Genomic DNA, 16,215 nt, shown 5'->3' with positions numbered 1-16,215 from the left:
ATTGAAATATTGTGTGCTAGTTAGACATTTTCGAGAGTACGTCGGGAATTCGGGATATCGTCGGTAATATTTTAAATCGGACCGTCTACGGTACTCGTTATATCATGGCATGCAATATGTATTAACACAAATGTATTGCACAGGCCATTGTGCATGTGGTTTTGTTTATCGTTAACGTATATTCTAAACTAATTTATTTATCAGTTTAAAAAATGGCAACAGTTGTTGTCGCACTAGCCATGAACGATGTAGGTACCTATATATCTATATATTATGTTTGCGCTCGCACTTGAATTATTTTAGTATATCGAAAAATACATCAAAACAATACACGTCGTGAAATAAATATCAATTTCAGCAGTAATAACAATAGGCGATATTATACAATATTATACTGTCGATATATGATGAACAATTTCAGAAATATGTTCTTATGTTTGTATCCGTTCGCCATTGTAATCCATGTGCAGTTTTATATCCTAATCATAATGATGACTAATTGCAAACAAGGTTATTAGAGCAATGACATCAGCTCGTCATCAGTTAACCGATGTGGAATTGTCAAGTGTATTATAGGTGGTAAATAATAATTTAGTGGTTTGCACTTTTGAGATTGGCTTAAATTATGCAACTCTGTAAAAAATCTTAAAACGTGCATTTGTTATCAGACTTTTAATGTCGATATTATATTACTTTAAATTAATAGAAATAGATTTATGAACCAAAAAAAAAAATAACTGATGTTTATTTTATATATATATATAGTAGCTTTATTTAAGTGAATTTAATATTGTATAGCTAAGCAATTGATTTGAAACAAGGTATTATTATCACGTTGTACTTGTCCTATGTAACTTTCATTGTCATAATGAATCGGTTGGTTTAAAAAGAAATTATTATTCAAACATATTTCGGCCTACACTCTTTAAACTATATACTATAGGTACCATTGTCTTTAAAACAATATTATTGTATGCTGATATAAATCCAATTATAATAGCTTCTTCGATTTTTTTATTTTTTTTTTATGAAACAATAAGCTTTGATCCTTATTTTTTGAAAATATTCAATTACATGAATATAAATCCCTAGCTAGTAGTATACTTGGTATTCAATATTTATTACAGTATATTTTGTACAATAACTATGCCTTCGGGCTTCGGGAAATGGGCGTCTTATAAGTGTATTAATTTAATGTGAAGTTGTCTAAATCTAAAATAAACGTTTTATTTTAAATCAAAGTTCACACCCATTCCGAGTTACTGTAAAATAAATGAATAATTTCGTTGTATTGTCTGAATGGTCGTTCTTTTTGTCTATTTGTCAATGTTCTTCGAACACACACAGTATTGACATATTCTGTTTTGATATGATTTGAGTATAGACGAATGTATAGGTAAATATAGATATCGGCGATCTGTCTATTTGTAGGTATCAACTATCAAGTGTGTTTACTGTTGCATTATCCCAATGTCAGTTTAAATTTATCAGTCGGTATTAGTCAGTATCATAATATTGGTTGTTTTCAATTTAAGATTAAGACTCAACTAAACTCGACTTCTGACGCATACAAAAATCAAGAAGCCTACATAGGCGTGTGATTTTCCACACCAGAATTTTAATATTAAAAATGTATACAGCTTCGGAATATACAATAAATATAGAATTTTTTTAAATTTCGAACTAGTATCATTTAATGCACCTAAAGTATAAAAATTCGTGGGTTTACATTGTTATAACGTCATTAGTGGTTCGTATATTGGACGAAATTCTCGTACGATTCATGTTTTTCATTGATATTATTATTATTTATTGCCTATACTCGTCGTTCGAAATACCTACATAATATGTGCAGTGTATGTTATTGCAGTCGTAATAAAATCCACGACGGGAATTTAACATCGTATCCAGAATAACAATTATTATTATTCTTCAATAGGTTATTCGTATATTATATTATATTATGCATGGGTACACGACCCAACTACTCCGCGAACTTGTCTTATTATACTTATATACATTATAATAATACTCGTATACACACAATGTATAGATACACACTATTGACAACGCGAAATAATGATGTACAAAGAACACTGTACGCTATATAGAAGTATAAGAAAGTGTAAGCTCTCGAGCTGTCGGCGTGGCGGAGTGTGACTCGGACAATACGGTGTGATACACCGATTAAATGCACGGCATCTACGTCATCGGTAGGTATCTAAACAATTAAACATTAATATTGTTTACATTATATGGTTTATATGGTCAACGATCATAGCCTGTTACCGACGAGGTAATTTGCATTAAATTCACATTTTCTTATACTGCTCTCAAGTGCACATAGTTAGACGATAATAATATGTATATGTATATTCTCTCGGATATCTGAGAAACGTCGTACTGCAAGGTGAAGTGGGTCAGTTCTAAATTAATTATTTAAAAATAAAATTAATAACATTGTTATATTGTGGTATGTATATACCTATATTTGAATATGTTGTTCTCGGCTTAAAATATATAGTTCAATGTTCGTACTCTATTATTATAAGTATGGATTTTCAACGATAGATTACAAATAAGACTAATGATTTTTATTTTTATAAATCAACTTTTATATTACATTGCTATATGTAGCAATGTGTAAGTACTCACGACTATCGATTTTTTACATGAATATTTATTACAATACAAATTTACAATTATTTCACTTAGCTCTAATTTAAATTATATATGTGGGTACTCATAAGTCATATCCCGTTGGTGGTAACTAAGGTGGAATGCGGAGTTACTCGCCGACCTATACGTATGACTATAATATTTTATAAATATAGTAACCTATCAAAACGGTAAAAAAATATATATATGCATACATACATATTTATAGTATGTTTTGCTGACTCTCGACCGTCTAGTTTTATCTAGAATATGTTATTGTGTACTTAGATGTTTACGCAATCCTTAATGGATACATATACGCTTACATATATTACATTTGTATATTAATGTTACGAGTACACAATATGTATATTGTTTGCTGTAAGTCTTAAAACATGTATGTATTTTTACCATCATAAGATATTGAAAATCAACGATGGAACCTCTCCAAAACGTTTTCATTAAAAACGATGTAGGTATACATAGGAACATATGTATATAGTAAAGGAAGTGGCTATTAAAATCTAATAAACTTGGTCAGTAGAAAAATATCGATGATGATGCTTTTAAATGCATAATCATTATAGTGTTTGCTGGGAGCGTGACCGTTTTGCCATCCGTGGCCTCGCGGTTCAGCGGTTTCGGTCGACAACGTTGTGCAAATCGGCGTTGCGTTATCGTGGTATGTACAGCAGGCGACTGCGACACTCGCGCCATACAAATATATACAATGATAAATTAACAATGTTACTGCTAGTTCTCGAGCGCTACAGGTCACCGTGGCCTTTGGCTTCTCATCCACTCATTCCATTACTTAGTTGTAGTGTTTTTCCAGTTTAAAATGTCTGCAACAGTTCAACCTGTTGACGCGTGCTCTTGACAATGTCCAAGTCTCATCTTCATATAGCAAACTACGAGTCTGATAAAGAGTTTTGTGTAGCTTAAATTCAAATTAAAATACGCACAAAGTCCTTTGTACCTCCGAAGTTATTTTCGTTTAGTATATTGTATAATATTCTGCGACTCGTCAGTAGACTCGGAGGATACTTTCGCGAATTTAGTTTTCTCTCAGTCAATATTTAATTTTTTTAATTCCTGAGCATCTCGTGGTGACTTTGCTTTTTACCACATACCATTACAACAACGTCGTCTGCAGAACGTGTACAGATTTGCCACCACTTGTTTATAATAATTCTTCTTGTTTTGTTCGCATCTTTAACACCTCTTCCCCCCTTCCCGAAGCAAAACGTTATCGAACAGCTTATATGGCTGTCAGGCCATCCAACCCCTGAATTCGTGTTACGATAATATAATATAATAATAACTTTGTACATTAAAGTCGTCGCAGTGCGTGCGCTTTCGGTATACATTATTGTATTAGATATGAATACACAATAATAATATTTTATCGTGCAGTTTATTATGTTATCACGTCGATAGCTATTTATTCGTAGTTGACTACCATCAGACGAGCGTGTTGTTGCGTATAGGACATCACGTAAGTACACGCGTGGTACACGACGATAGGTATGTCGTAGGTAAGAGTTAGGTATACGTATATGTTATACTCGGCCGGGCGAAACGGCCACAGCCTATTGTTTTTGGCGACCTCCCTCAACGGGCGGCGTAAAAGCAAACGCGCCGCAGCCGCAGTCGTGTGTGTTGCAGTAGGTACCTATACGCGCGACACGCCGACAATGACCGCGTGCGAACGTAAACGCGACGGCAGTCGTAGGGCTCGCAGTGTGTATATTATAATATATATATATATGCGCACGGATCGTACCATCGTGTGCGCGAAGACTTGGCGCAAAATAACAATAATAATAATAATAACAAAACGAGCTGATCATTCAAGTCTCCGGACGGTTCAGTCACGCGTAAACTGGGTCTCGCATTGTTTATGCGGATCGCTCGCGCGCGTGCTCACTATGTATGTACAGTCGCAAGATATAACGCGCATAATATACCTATGTATACGGGAACGTCTTAAACGGTTCGCGTGCTTGCGTTAACATTATATAATATAACATTATGATATATACCCGCCGCGTCGGTATTTACGTCTTACGCGCGTATGTGTACCTGAAGAACACAATATACATATATAGTTATAGGTATATACATATGAAACTGCGCGAGCAACGGATAAAAAATTATATAGTCCGCCGAGAGTATAACATACGTTATATTATAAACTGTACGTATATGTATATAGTGCAGTCGCCCGGTCGGTTACCGCAACCGCAACTAGGTTGTGTGTGCACCCTCCTCCTCAACACCCCCCGACAGTTATCCTGTACCCATGTGTATAGCGGTAAATATTATATACGTACCTATTATGATAGTTTGATGCGCACGACGCAGACGACGACAGCCATACATTTATAAACATATAGGTGTACACGCACAGCGCACCCGCGATATTAGAAAATATAAAATATTTAATCGAAAAAATAAACACGATATTACCCGCACCGGAGTGGACGACGTTGTCACGCGTGATATTTGGCCGCTGCAGTCTAATAGATAATATATTCGTCCATCGAACTGCTGTATTATAACATGACGTGTTATTATTTTGATATGCTCTCATATTCGTATTTTGTATTATAGTTGCTGTTGTTAAAAACTGAACACGCGCTTAATAAGTCATAATATTATAATCTCATATTTTAGCACTATGCGACTATTGCATTTACGGTTTACTCCGCGAAATAAAGACTAATAATGTATAGTTTTGTATATCATTTCTGTTTTTTAATTAGCAGGACAGTGATGAGACACATACACTTGAACGATTTCGCACAGAATCCGACCGTAACTATGTATAGTTTGCGAGTTTGTTTTATTTAAACGTGAACGGATTTCATCTCACTGTTCGTCCGAAATGTATGCCAATTGCTATTTACAAATAATAATATAATATACGCCCATCAATCATCGAGTTGTTACCCTACAAGTATTATTGTGCTATCGATTGTTGTTAGATTTAAATTGATATTATGTTTGTGACTTCACGATATCGTTATACCTTTATATTATGTACCTACACATCATGATTATTGAACGTATGAATTTCTCTGCGACCAAGTATGGTTATAAGAATAGAGAATTATGTTTCCTTAGTCCATCCTATAACGTACATAATTTTATGTATAATATTACGTGTCAAAGTATGACGCACTCAAGTTCTCCAAACATTGGTCGTTTCTTCGCCACCACTAGCCCACGTTGAACCCACTCCGTGTTGTTTGTAAATACGGTCAGAAGTAGATGCGAAGTATTCAAGTATAAAAGTAGAACAATAAAAAAGGCCAACAAACGAGCTAATCATATGAATAACTAACGCAACGATTTAGATACTTCGATAGTCGCTTGACTCTACAAACGTATATTCTATATTATATTGTAAAAAGCAAATCTGTATTGGCAAATCTATTTATAAATCGGAGCGATACGACAACTGCTGCAGTATGGATGTATCATATTATAAAGTCAATGACGTGCTGGTGCACACAATTATTGAAAAAATTAAAACTCGACAGCGCATGTAGAGATAGACACCTGTATTGAGTGTATTGTGGCTCCCGAGGTGATCTCATAATACGCGCGTATATAATACGATATATATTATACACGCGGCCCATGCGTTGTAGCTGTTATTTTCATTCTCGGTACCCATTATGATAAAAAAAAAAGGTCGGAAAAAACGGGTTTCTTTGAGTAAATATTTGATCTGTGGGGACCACTTTCCCGAACGATTCGTGCGGTGTGTGTGTGTGTGTATATTGACGTGTCCTCTTCGCCTATCTTATCTATGCGAGCGCGCGAGTACGTGTGTGTCAGCTAGTACGTGCACACTAAATACTAATACACTGTACATATCACACATATACAGGGCGATTCTTTTAACAATAAACACTATAGTTATCTCTCGTTAAGTGTTAATTTTTTCAAACATATTCTTCGTGAACATTTTTAAAAGTTTGTAATTCATAACTGCTTTGTGTTTTTAATGTTATTATTGCTTGTAATTTATACTTATTCGACATTCCACTCCGCTCATTAAAGGCTCAGTAAACTATAAATATTTTTAAGTTCAACAGGACGTCGTACACTCGTGCTCGCATACTTAGTTGTACGAGCATTTTCAAATATCAATATCTTACATAGGTATCAACGTAGGTAATAACTCGTTTAAATATCATAATATCGTAACAACTTTTCGGTCGCTCTAATATTTAAGCCGAGAGCAGAAAATTCAAATAGCTGAACGTAAATTTAAGTGCGTGTATGATCCACTCGTTAGTAATACGGTACAGTCAAACACACCGTATTGTGCAGTTTACGATGATTTCTTCGTCATAAGTGCGAGTACTTTTGTCGTATGAATGTTCACGCTCATCGCATCCGCTGTTGTTATTGAAAACAACTCAACAACGATAACGAAATGTTAGTTAATTCTACGAGGCGATGAGATAGTAAGCAAAAGCAATCATGTTGTATTATAATATAATACAGATATATTATTATGCAGTGAAAACCGCGTGAACCGTCCCCGTCGGTAAACAAACAACGGTAGAATACGAGACATATTATTATAAAATACGGAAAAAAAAACAACACGACGACTGTTTTCTGCCGACGTTCGATTATTATTATTATTATTATTATTATTATAGTCGCTGTATCGTATGTGTCATTGATGCAGCGGTGCAGCGTTTGAACGTACGCCGACGCCACACGTGTTTGTCCGTCCGTCCGCATGGGTAGTGCGAGAAATTAACACCTTACCTTCGTATTATATTGCTTTAATGGCGTGTTTATCTCCGGGGAAGTGAAAAAAAAAATCACCGACTGGAAAAAAAACCGAAAGAAAGCGCGCTGATCCCGTGAGGTTTATTGTGCGTCGTAAAATACATAATATATTTATATATGTTTAATATATTAATAAATAACGTGCAGTTGATGGATTTTTGTATTTTTGAAAACCCACCAGCGAAATCAACGCGCGTTGCAAAACAATTTATCGATAGGTAATTGAATGGTTTGCCGCCGGGCGAACGATGAGTCGATTTATTATCGTAAAATAGGTATATATTGATGCCGCGTTATTATCGTATAGCTGGTTTAATTATACGTTTACATCGGGCTCGCGTTCGTTATTAATACGTCATGTTTTATATTATAATATATTTTAATTCATTTCCTATGTGTGTGGACGAATAGCTAGTGCGGCTGTAACGTTTTCGAGAGATATTTGAGGAATTTTGTTATTGAGTCAAAAAACACGAAAGGAACATGATATATTTTTTTAATTATTTAGTGTTGAATAACAACTAGTCTTTACTACATATACCTATATAATTAGAGTATACCAACTAGTTGAGCCTGCTTAGACGATAAATAAATATAAAAAAAAAAAAAACATTTTTTAAAAATTAATTTAGGAAAATATGACAGTTGATGTGATAATAACGTCCAACACGAAAATATAGTTGAATCGTTCATTACAAGTTACAACAATGTTAATTCAAATTAATAATTTTAAAAAACGATTTAATTTTATTAGTATTAATGCCAATTAATTGATCGGTTCGTGAAAAATCGTAAGAATTAATTATAGTAATTATTCGAATGGCATAGTTATACCACTCGCACACATTGATTATGATTATAGTGACAAACGGATAAATCAATATATGTTTATTTCTCAATTTAATAATAAGTAATGGTAATCTTACTCAAGGATGTAATTTCGGTACGAGAAAACCGGTTAAGGATTGATTGATCCTGATACTGCTATTATCATACAATGTAAACGTATAATAATACTTATACCTACACTTTTCTGTAGTTTTTCTGTTATTACTCGACTTGTATATAATTCGTAATATTATGTACTTTGAATTTTCTTTAAAATTGTATATTATATAATATTTTGAATTAGGCACCTCGGGCGTTATGAGATATCTCGTTACATATTTTAATCATATCCTTATGATACGCTACGGCAATATCATTATTTCAGCGATGAAGCAATGTATATATGTATATATTATATATTATATAGGTACTTAATATCTACCTTATGACGACGAGTAATGAGTATCCGAATTGACTTTGTTTAATAATAAAGTTTATGATGATGGGTCATTACGTAAAATAATAGACGATGGTGGAAAATATTATGATACAAGTTATTGTTGGGGAGAAGGGAAAATCGACGAATAGGTAGTGATAATTTGGACGTCATACCTGCGTTTTCAGTTCAAGTCTCGAAAACACGCTCTCTTTAGATTCAAAATAAAACGGTTTTGAATAGTTTTTTTGAAAACAAAACACATATTATCTATATTAAATAATAGAAACATTAAAAAAAATAAGAAAATAAATATATTAAATATATTGTTAATATGAAAATATTTTTTTCGAGGGTTTTGTGAGCTTTTTTACAGGAAATTAAATTCAAATAAATTGTACTCACTGGTACTTGTACTACTGGTTGGTCTACCGATTATTTGGTTATAAATCTTAATCTTATTATCGTATAATAATATTTTATTGAATATATATATAGATAAATATATACAACGTATATTATCTACATAAAAAAAAAAAAAAAATACTTACGTTTTCATTCCAAATTAATATCTAACACTAACCGTTTAATTGAAAATACGGCTTCCCTTTCTATTCCCGATAACTCTTTTCGTCTGCAAAAACGCAACTGGAACCATAATTTATTAAGCTAATAAATAAACAATTTAATGAGATACTACCAATGGGCGATTTCCTCTTCATGCCGTTCACTCCTCTTACGAGTGCATACAATATCATCATAATATTAATAATTATACAGAGTGATGTCTTGTCTTACATATTTGTATTATTAAATAAAAGTAATAATAATAAATGCTTATAGAGATACCTGTTTCTAAAGTAGGTATCCAATATATTAAATGGCAAATTTTTGCGGACGAATAATTAAAATGTGTACCTACAAGAGATTAAAATCGTTCGTACCTTGTTTGTTACAGATGGGCACCGGCATGGATCATAAATCTACTTGGTACTGCAACGCGGCGAACAAGGTAAAACATTTAATAATAATAATAATAATAATAATAATTACGATGATGATAATAATAATAACGATGATAATAATATTGTATAATGATATAAATGGCGTGGCGGTTATTTTTTATAATATTGTTATATTGTTATTATTTTTGAATGGACAAATCCCGCGGGGAAACCAGTTTGACCGAATGCGGGTAGTTCGATTAATATTTAAATATTCGGTTCGCGCTAGGCGACGGCGGGAATTGATTAGGATCCAGATATCATTAAGCGTTCCGGGGGGAAACCGATACTTTATATGTTATTACACGATATTATATCTGTGTGGAGGTTTTTTCCCCGCCGTGGTGAAAAAAGAATAAAAAAAAACTGATATATTCATATGCACGGATATATATATATATTACACAGGTAATACATATAATATGTTTGTTTGTGTGTGTGTGTGTGTGTGTGTATAAAATATAAATTACATTACATTCGTGATTAAACGTACCGGTTTTCCATTAGAGTTTTTCGAGAAAGAAAAAAAAAAAACAATATCCCTCCTCCGCTAGGTATACACCTATTAGACCGAAGTGACCTAAGTGCCGTGTCTGTAGCAGCAGCAGCAGCGGCAGCAGCGGCAGCAGCTGAGGGTGACAACCGACCGGATTTATGACGACTCTGTTATACGTGTAGTATACATACGTGTATATCATGTATTATTATATTATACACTACCAGAGGTCGGCGAAATAATATTATATACATTTCGGACGATAATAATTGAAAACACGTCGCCCGTAGGTAACCGAAGGGCTTTTTCTCGTTTATAAACGGATTTGTAATTATCTGCAGCAACCGTATAATAATAATGTGATTCGATTATAAAGTTGTATTTTCTTTTTTTATGTTTTATTAATACCATCGCCGTTATAAACGTATGCACACACACATGCGCGCACAGATATTTGTACAGGGTGCTCCATTCGACCGCATACATTTCTAAGTAGTTTTTTAATGTTTAAGTGTTGAAAAATTCGAAAAGGAATCATTTCATATCTTTGGTTTCAAAGTAGCTATATCAGTAAATATAATCGAATATGTCGTTTAAATAATTTTTCGTTGATGTAATAACAGTGTATGCGTGAGCAGAATGAAATAGCCTATTACTCTCCCGATTTAAATTTGAAACGTTTATTGATAAAAAAAAACCCTATTTACTGAATATTTGATAATGTTATTACTTTACACCAATATTTCAAGAACAATATTTTCAGCTTCTAATAGTTATAAACAAAGAATATGTAATGGTGTTATAAAAGAAAAAAAATCTAAAAATCACTGTGATACAAATCACTAAATGATAAATAAATCCGTATAAATCTTTCTAATCATACTGATTTGTTTGGTAATGTTTGAATTTTGTCAATTAAATGGATCACCCCGTACATTTAAGTAATTACACTATGCACTGTGTGAGCATATATATGAATATGTATTAGTAGGTAATATATACTTTACGTCATTCGGGACAGTGATGATAATATCATTAATAAGATGCCTCCGATGCGGCGGCAACGGCGGTTATCTGTCCGGGGGCAACCGGCAGCAGTTTCACCCCGGTAAATAATAAACGTTATAATATAATATGTAACGTTATTTGTTAATAAAATTCAAAAAACAAAACCAAAACGTACATAAATAACAATGACAGCGGTCGTGTATAATATTTATTATTATAATACCGTCGTCGTCGTCGTCGTGTAATGTTTAATGCGACGCGATTGGCTGCCGTTTCGATTTTTTTCGGACGCGTGCGCCCAGAGGCGACGAGTGACGACCCACGCGCATGGAATCGTATTACAATTATTTACGGACGCATCGAAACTTATCGAAGTCGGAATATTATACATAGTGGCGGCCGGTCCGGTGACAGGACGCATGAGGAAAACTCGTCTATATAATACGTATAACACATTACGAGTATACCTATTTATATATATATATGTTCCAACCTCGCTATAGACAACCACCGGCCGTGTCGTTTACGACTCGAACGTGTTTTCGCGTGTTAGATTTGTGATAATAATATAATATTATTTATCGTAATGAATATAATGCACACACACACACACATATATACGTTATTATGGCCAGATAGTAGGTATATAGGTATAGGACTCGATAATCCTTGTCGATTTGATATGATGATATATTTTAATCTCGTATAGATATCGATCCAACAGTGTCGTGTTATAGCATGTAGTATAACATTTTTTTCCCGATCCGCGGCGGCGTTATGACTTTATAAGCTCGTGACGTCGATAACAGCATATTTTGATATTTTAGTTTGAATCGAGTTTGCGCACTTACACACCGTTTGGCACCGTGTCGTTTTGCTAACATGCATTATTCGTGGTTCGACTCAACCTCTCTTTCTTAAATGTCTTTAGATTTTTAATATATGATATGAAACTATTGTGATAATAATCGTTCTTAATTCTATTATAATAACGGGTTTTAAAAAACAAAATAGATTAAATACATATTTATGTGATCATCTATAATTTTTTTTCTCTTCTGTGATTATTCTCAATAAATATTTAAATTATATTCCCTATATAAGATAAACGTCCAATACAGCCACCACTAAGAATAATAATATTTTATACATAGACTATTTACATTAATTTCTAACAACAACACACGAGAGAGCGTCTATATAATAATATTATACACAGCGATATTATAACGAGCTTTAGCATTATTTTTTATTTTATTTATAGTAATTTTCATAACAACAACAAGGAACAAATACTTTTACTTTTCGACAAATCGACGTAATAATATTATACTAGGCTGTAAAATCCAGGTATTTTTATCGATTCGTGTAGATGTAATTGGGGTTTTTAAAATTTGATGAGATTTGTTTTTTTTTTTTTGAAATATTTCATTGCAATGAAAAATAAAAAATAAATTATTATATCTTAAAGTTTATAATCACGTCAATTTGCAAGTAAAAATTTTCAAAAGTTGGTTTATTGTGTGAAACAAAGAAAATATGTATAATAAATAATAATAACAATAATAACCAATCAGGACCCAATTAATAATACAAGTGATAAATATCAAAAATGTAAGTGAATATTTTTGCATATTTACTATCAATGTTTTCTGTATATAATCAATATATTATTTCTATTCAACTATAACCGAGTACATTTAAAAAAAGAAAAAATATTTCAAAAACAGTGAAATTTTCAATTTTAGAACCCTAGATGTAATTCGATTTGTATTTTATACTTGAATGCACATTATATTACCATCATGTATTATGTCAATCACATTTTATTAATTTTTCAATTGTTTTACTATTTCATTTATATTCATAGTGTACGTTCAACCTTTAACCTATCGTACGTAGCGTATATTTCTGAAAATTAAAAACATCCGCCTCCCGTCCGCAGTCCACGAGTATTTTTCGCCCGTTTCCGAATTTAACCGATGATGTCTTATTAAATTATTTGTGCGTAGTTTAAAGCGCTCCGCAAGAGTATTATAATATATATAGGCGTATGCGAATTTGTTGCAAATCGCGCTGTGACAACACACCGTGACATTGTACAACAGCGACCATTGCGGCGCGTCGAAAGTTTGACTTTGTTCGCCGAGCGTTATTATTTACGAAACGCCCTGTATACATAATATTTATTATATACGCTGTACACAATCGATTAGGAAACACGTATGTGCATGCGCATTTTATTATACAGCCATATAGGCGCTCGTACGTCCTTGTGTCCGCATCCGTTCGCGGAAAAACGGTAAATACATCAAACCGTTTCGCGTCGTTGATGCGTACTACACAATATTGTTATTGTGCGTATGTGTACATAAACGCGTACGCCATGTTCGAATAATGTAGTATGAGCAGTTTGCAGGAAACGCTTGTGACATATCATATTATCGTTTTTTTTTTTTTTAATTTTTTATTTTTACACTTTATTACTTATGTACATTTAATACGACGTGCAAATAATTGCGTTGTGCGTGGTAAGTATCCGTACGAGTACCTCTGTCCTCTATGTATGTATATATATATATATAATGCTCGTCTATTAAAAAAAAAAAAAATAAAATTAGGCAATTTTTTACGACCTCGCAGTGGACTCACAGACGTGTTTAATACACTGTTTGTGTATACGACACATCTATGTATTATAATGATATAATTATTATTCGGACGCGAGATTTTAACGATAAACGACATTCGTATATAGCTGCAATGGTATCAATTTATTATACGAACCACCTGTAGGTATGACCGACCTGTTGCACACGACGTATTGTACGCGCGTGCTGCGTGTAACGAGTGAATCACGATTATGACGTATCGCTGAAAGCTATGTATAATATGGAAGAAGCGTATTTTATTATGTACAACGGATTTCGATAAAGTTAACATCGAAATGTTCTAAACACGTGTCCTGTCGTTTATAAATTACGTATAGGTAGGTACAACTGCCATGGACGGAGATTTAGTCAAATTTAACGAGGATATACAGGTTAGGTCAAAAACTATGACTACTAATTCTAAATAGAAAAAAAAAATTCGTATAACCATGCCACCTTTTCGTGATATAAATAAGTATTTGTATTTTTTCGATTATAAATATTACCTATTGTATACTATACAACAATAATTCATAAAATATTTGAATGAAAGTTAATAGTATCTATAGGCTATAATCAAACAATATATAAAATTTCTTTACAGGTTTAGCAAATGATTAAAAATTTGATGTAGGTACCTTTTTAAATATTTTTAATGGTTGGCTTTAATATAGTAAAATTATTTAGTTTATAGGATAAGAGCGCGTGAGATGGATCAAAGATAAAAATTATGAACAAAAAAAAAATAGCCCAAATCGGAATAAATCGTGTAAAATATAAACAAAAATCATACCAATATTACGTGTAAAACAATATTCACGAAAAGAGGAAATTTAAAATTTTTTTGTGGGGCTTGGGTAATATTTTGGGTGGCCAAGCTCAGATAAGCTCCTTCCAATAACTAACAATGTACGTAGGTATTTACTCGGTGACCGATACTATTTGTTGTATATTAAAATCTATAGGTATTACACGGACGTCAATCATTTTATTTTATTTACCGAAAGAGATACACGCTAATGAACCACATATATCAATATAATCATTATAATCGTATACTATATTATAATACCGTATATCATATTGTTCGTATTCATTATATACAACGCTACTTCTGGAATCCGTTGACCGTTATATTGTGTTATATTATGCACGCATTTGCACTGCAGATATCCTTTTGCCCGGATGGGTACATTCGTGATAATAATTAAGAATATCATAATTAATAATGCAAAATAAGCAATAAATATTGCCATAGTATGGCGATAGCATAATATTACGATGGCCTTATTTATCACTCATAATTATAGTTCAACATCTAAATGCATTCGATTGCAATTATAATATTATACGGATATTAGGTTTAATTTTTTTTTTATCTCTTGTATAAACGCAATATGTTTTCAAACGTAAAAAATAATGTACACAATATATTCATAAATTAGTAAAATATACTTTTAGAATACATCGAAGCTCACAAATGCAATCATTGCCGCAGGCAGTCAGTGTATTTTTAATAATTTATTATTAATTAGTTATATTTTTTTTTCAAAAATGTTTTACCTCATTTCAATTAGTTTAATAACATATTTAGAAAACACAGAAATATGATTTTACGATTTTGATTTTACATTTTAATTAGGGAAATTCGATAAAACTCATATGTAAGTACCAATATTTATACTTAAATAATATTTGATTTATCATAAAACATTCATACTATTTTTATAGGACTATGGTCTATAATATAATGCTCACGATGCTTAAATTACAATGTGATAAAAATTATATATATTTATATAAACGGTTTTGGATTTCTTTAGATTGCATTTTTTCATAGTTTTTGGTTGATGTAGTTGTCAACTTGGTCAAAAGTTTTAATTGATCGACGATTGCGTCACAGTCGTCTTATAATTTTTATGAGTATACCTATGTTTTTCGTACCACAAGTGCCTAAGAATATTTTTATAATGTCTACATTTCGTTTACTGCAAGTAAAGTTAGTATCTATCAATTCGTAAATTCAATGCACCTGCTTAAATTATATTAGTTAGTGATTGTATTATCGGTATTGTAAAATATAATAATAACATATTATTATTTATTTATACGAGTACACTATTTGAATCAGTATACAAATGTTATCAAGTGAATTTTATCTCAAAATGATTTTATTATATTATCGCCAATAACGAATAATATAATATTACATTTTGCATAGTAGAAATATCAATAAGAATATTATGATATCATGAACCAATTTCAATGTAATTTGTTTTAAAATATAAAATTATATATTATTTAAAAGACTGT

The 16,215-nt window shown here is 32.2% G+C and overlaps 1 protein-coding gene across 1 annotated transcript in view; it reads left to right on the top strand.

Moving 5' to 3' along the window:
- Positions 1–16,215, top strand: part of LOC113553443 (zinc finger protein ZIC 1-like) — a 90,721-nt gene that overhangs the window by 35,891 nt on the left and 38,615 nt on the right. The window contains exon 3 of the mRNA XM_026956775.1: positions 9,702–9,755. Coding sequence (XP_026812576.1) covers positions 9,702–9,755 — 54 coding nt within the window. The remainder of the gene's footprint in view (positions 1–9,701; positions 9,756–16,215) is intronic.

The sequence above is a fragment of the Rhopalosiphum maidis genome, chromosome 2, assembly GCF_003676215.2.
Source record: "Rhopalosiphum maidis isolate BTI-1 chromosome 2, ASM367621v3, whole genome shotgun sequence".
Lineage (NCBI taxonomy): Eukaryota > Metazoa > Arthropoda > Insecta > Hemiptera > Aphididae > Rhopalosiphum > Rhopalosiphum maidis.
This window is presented reverse-complemented; position numbering and strand designations above follow the sequence as displayed.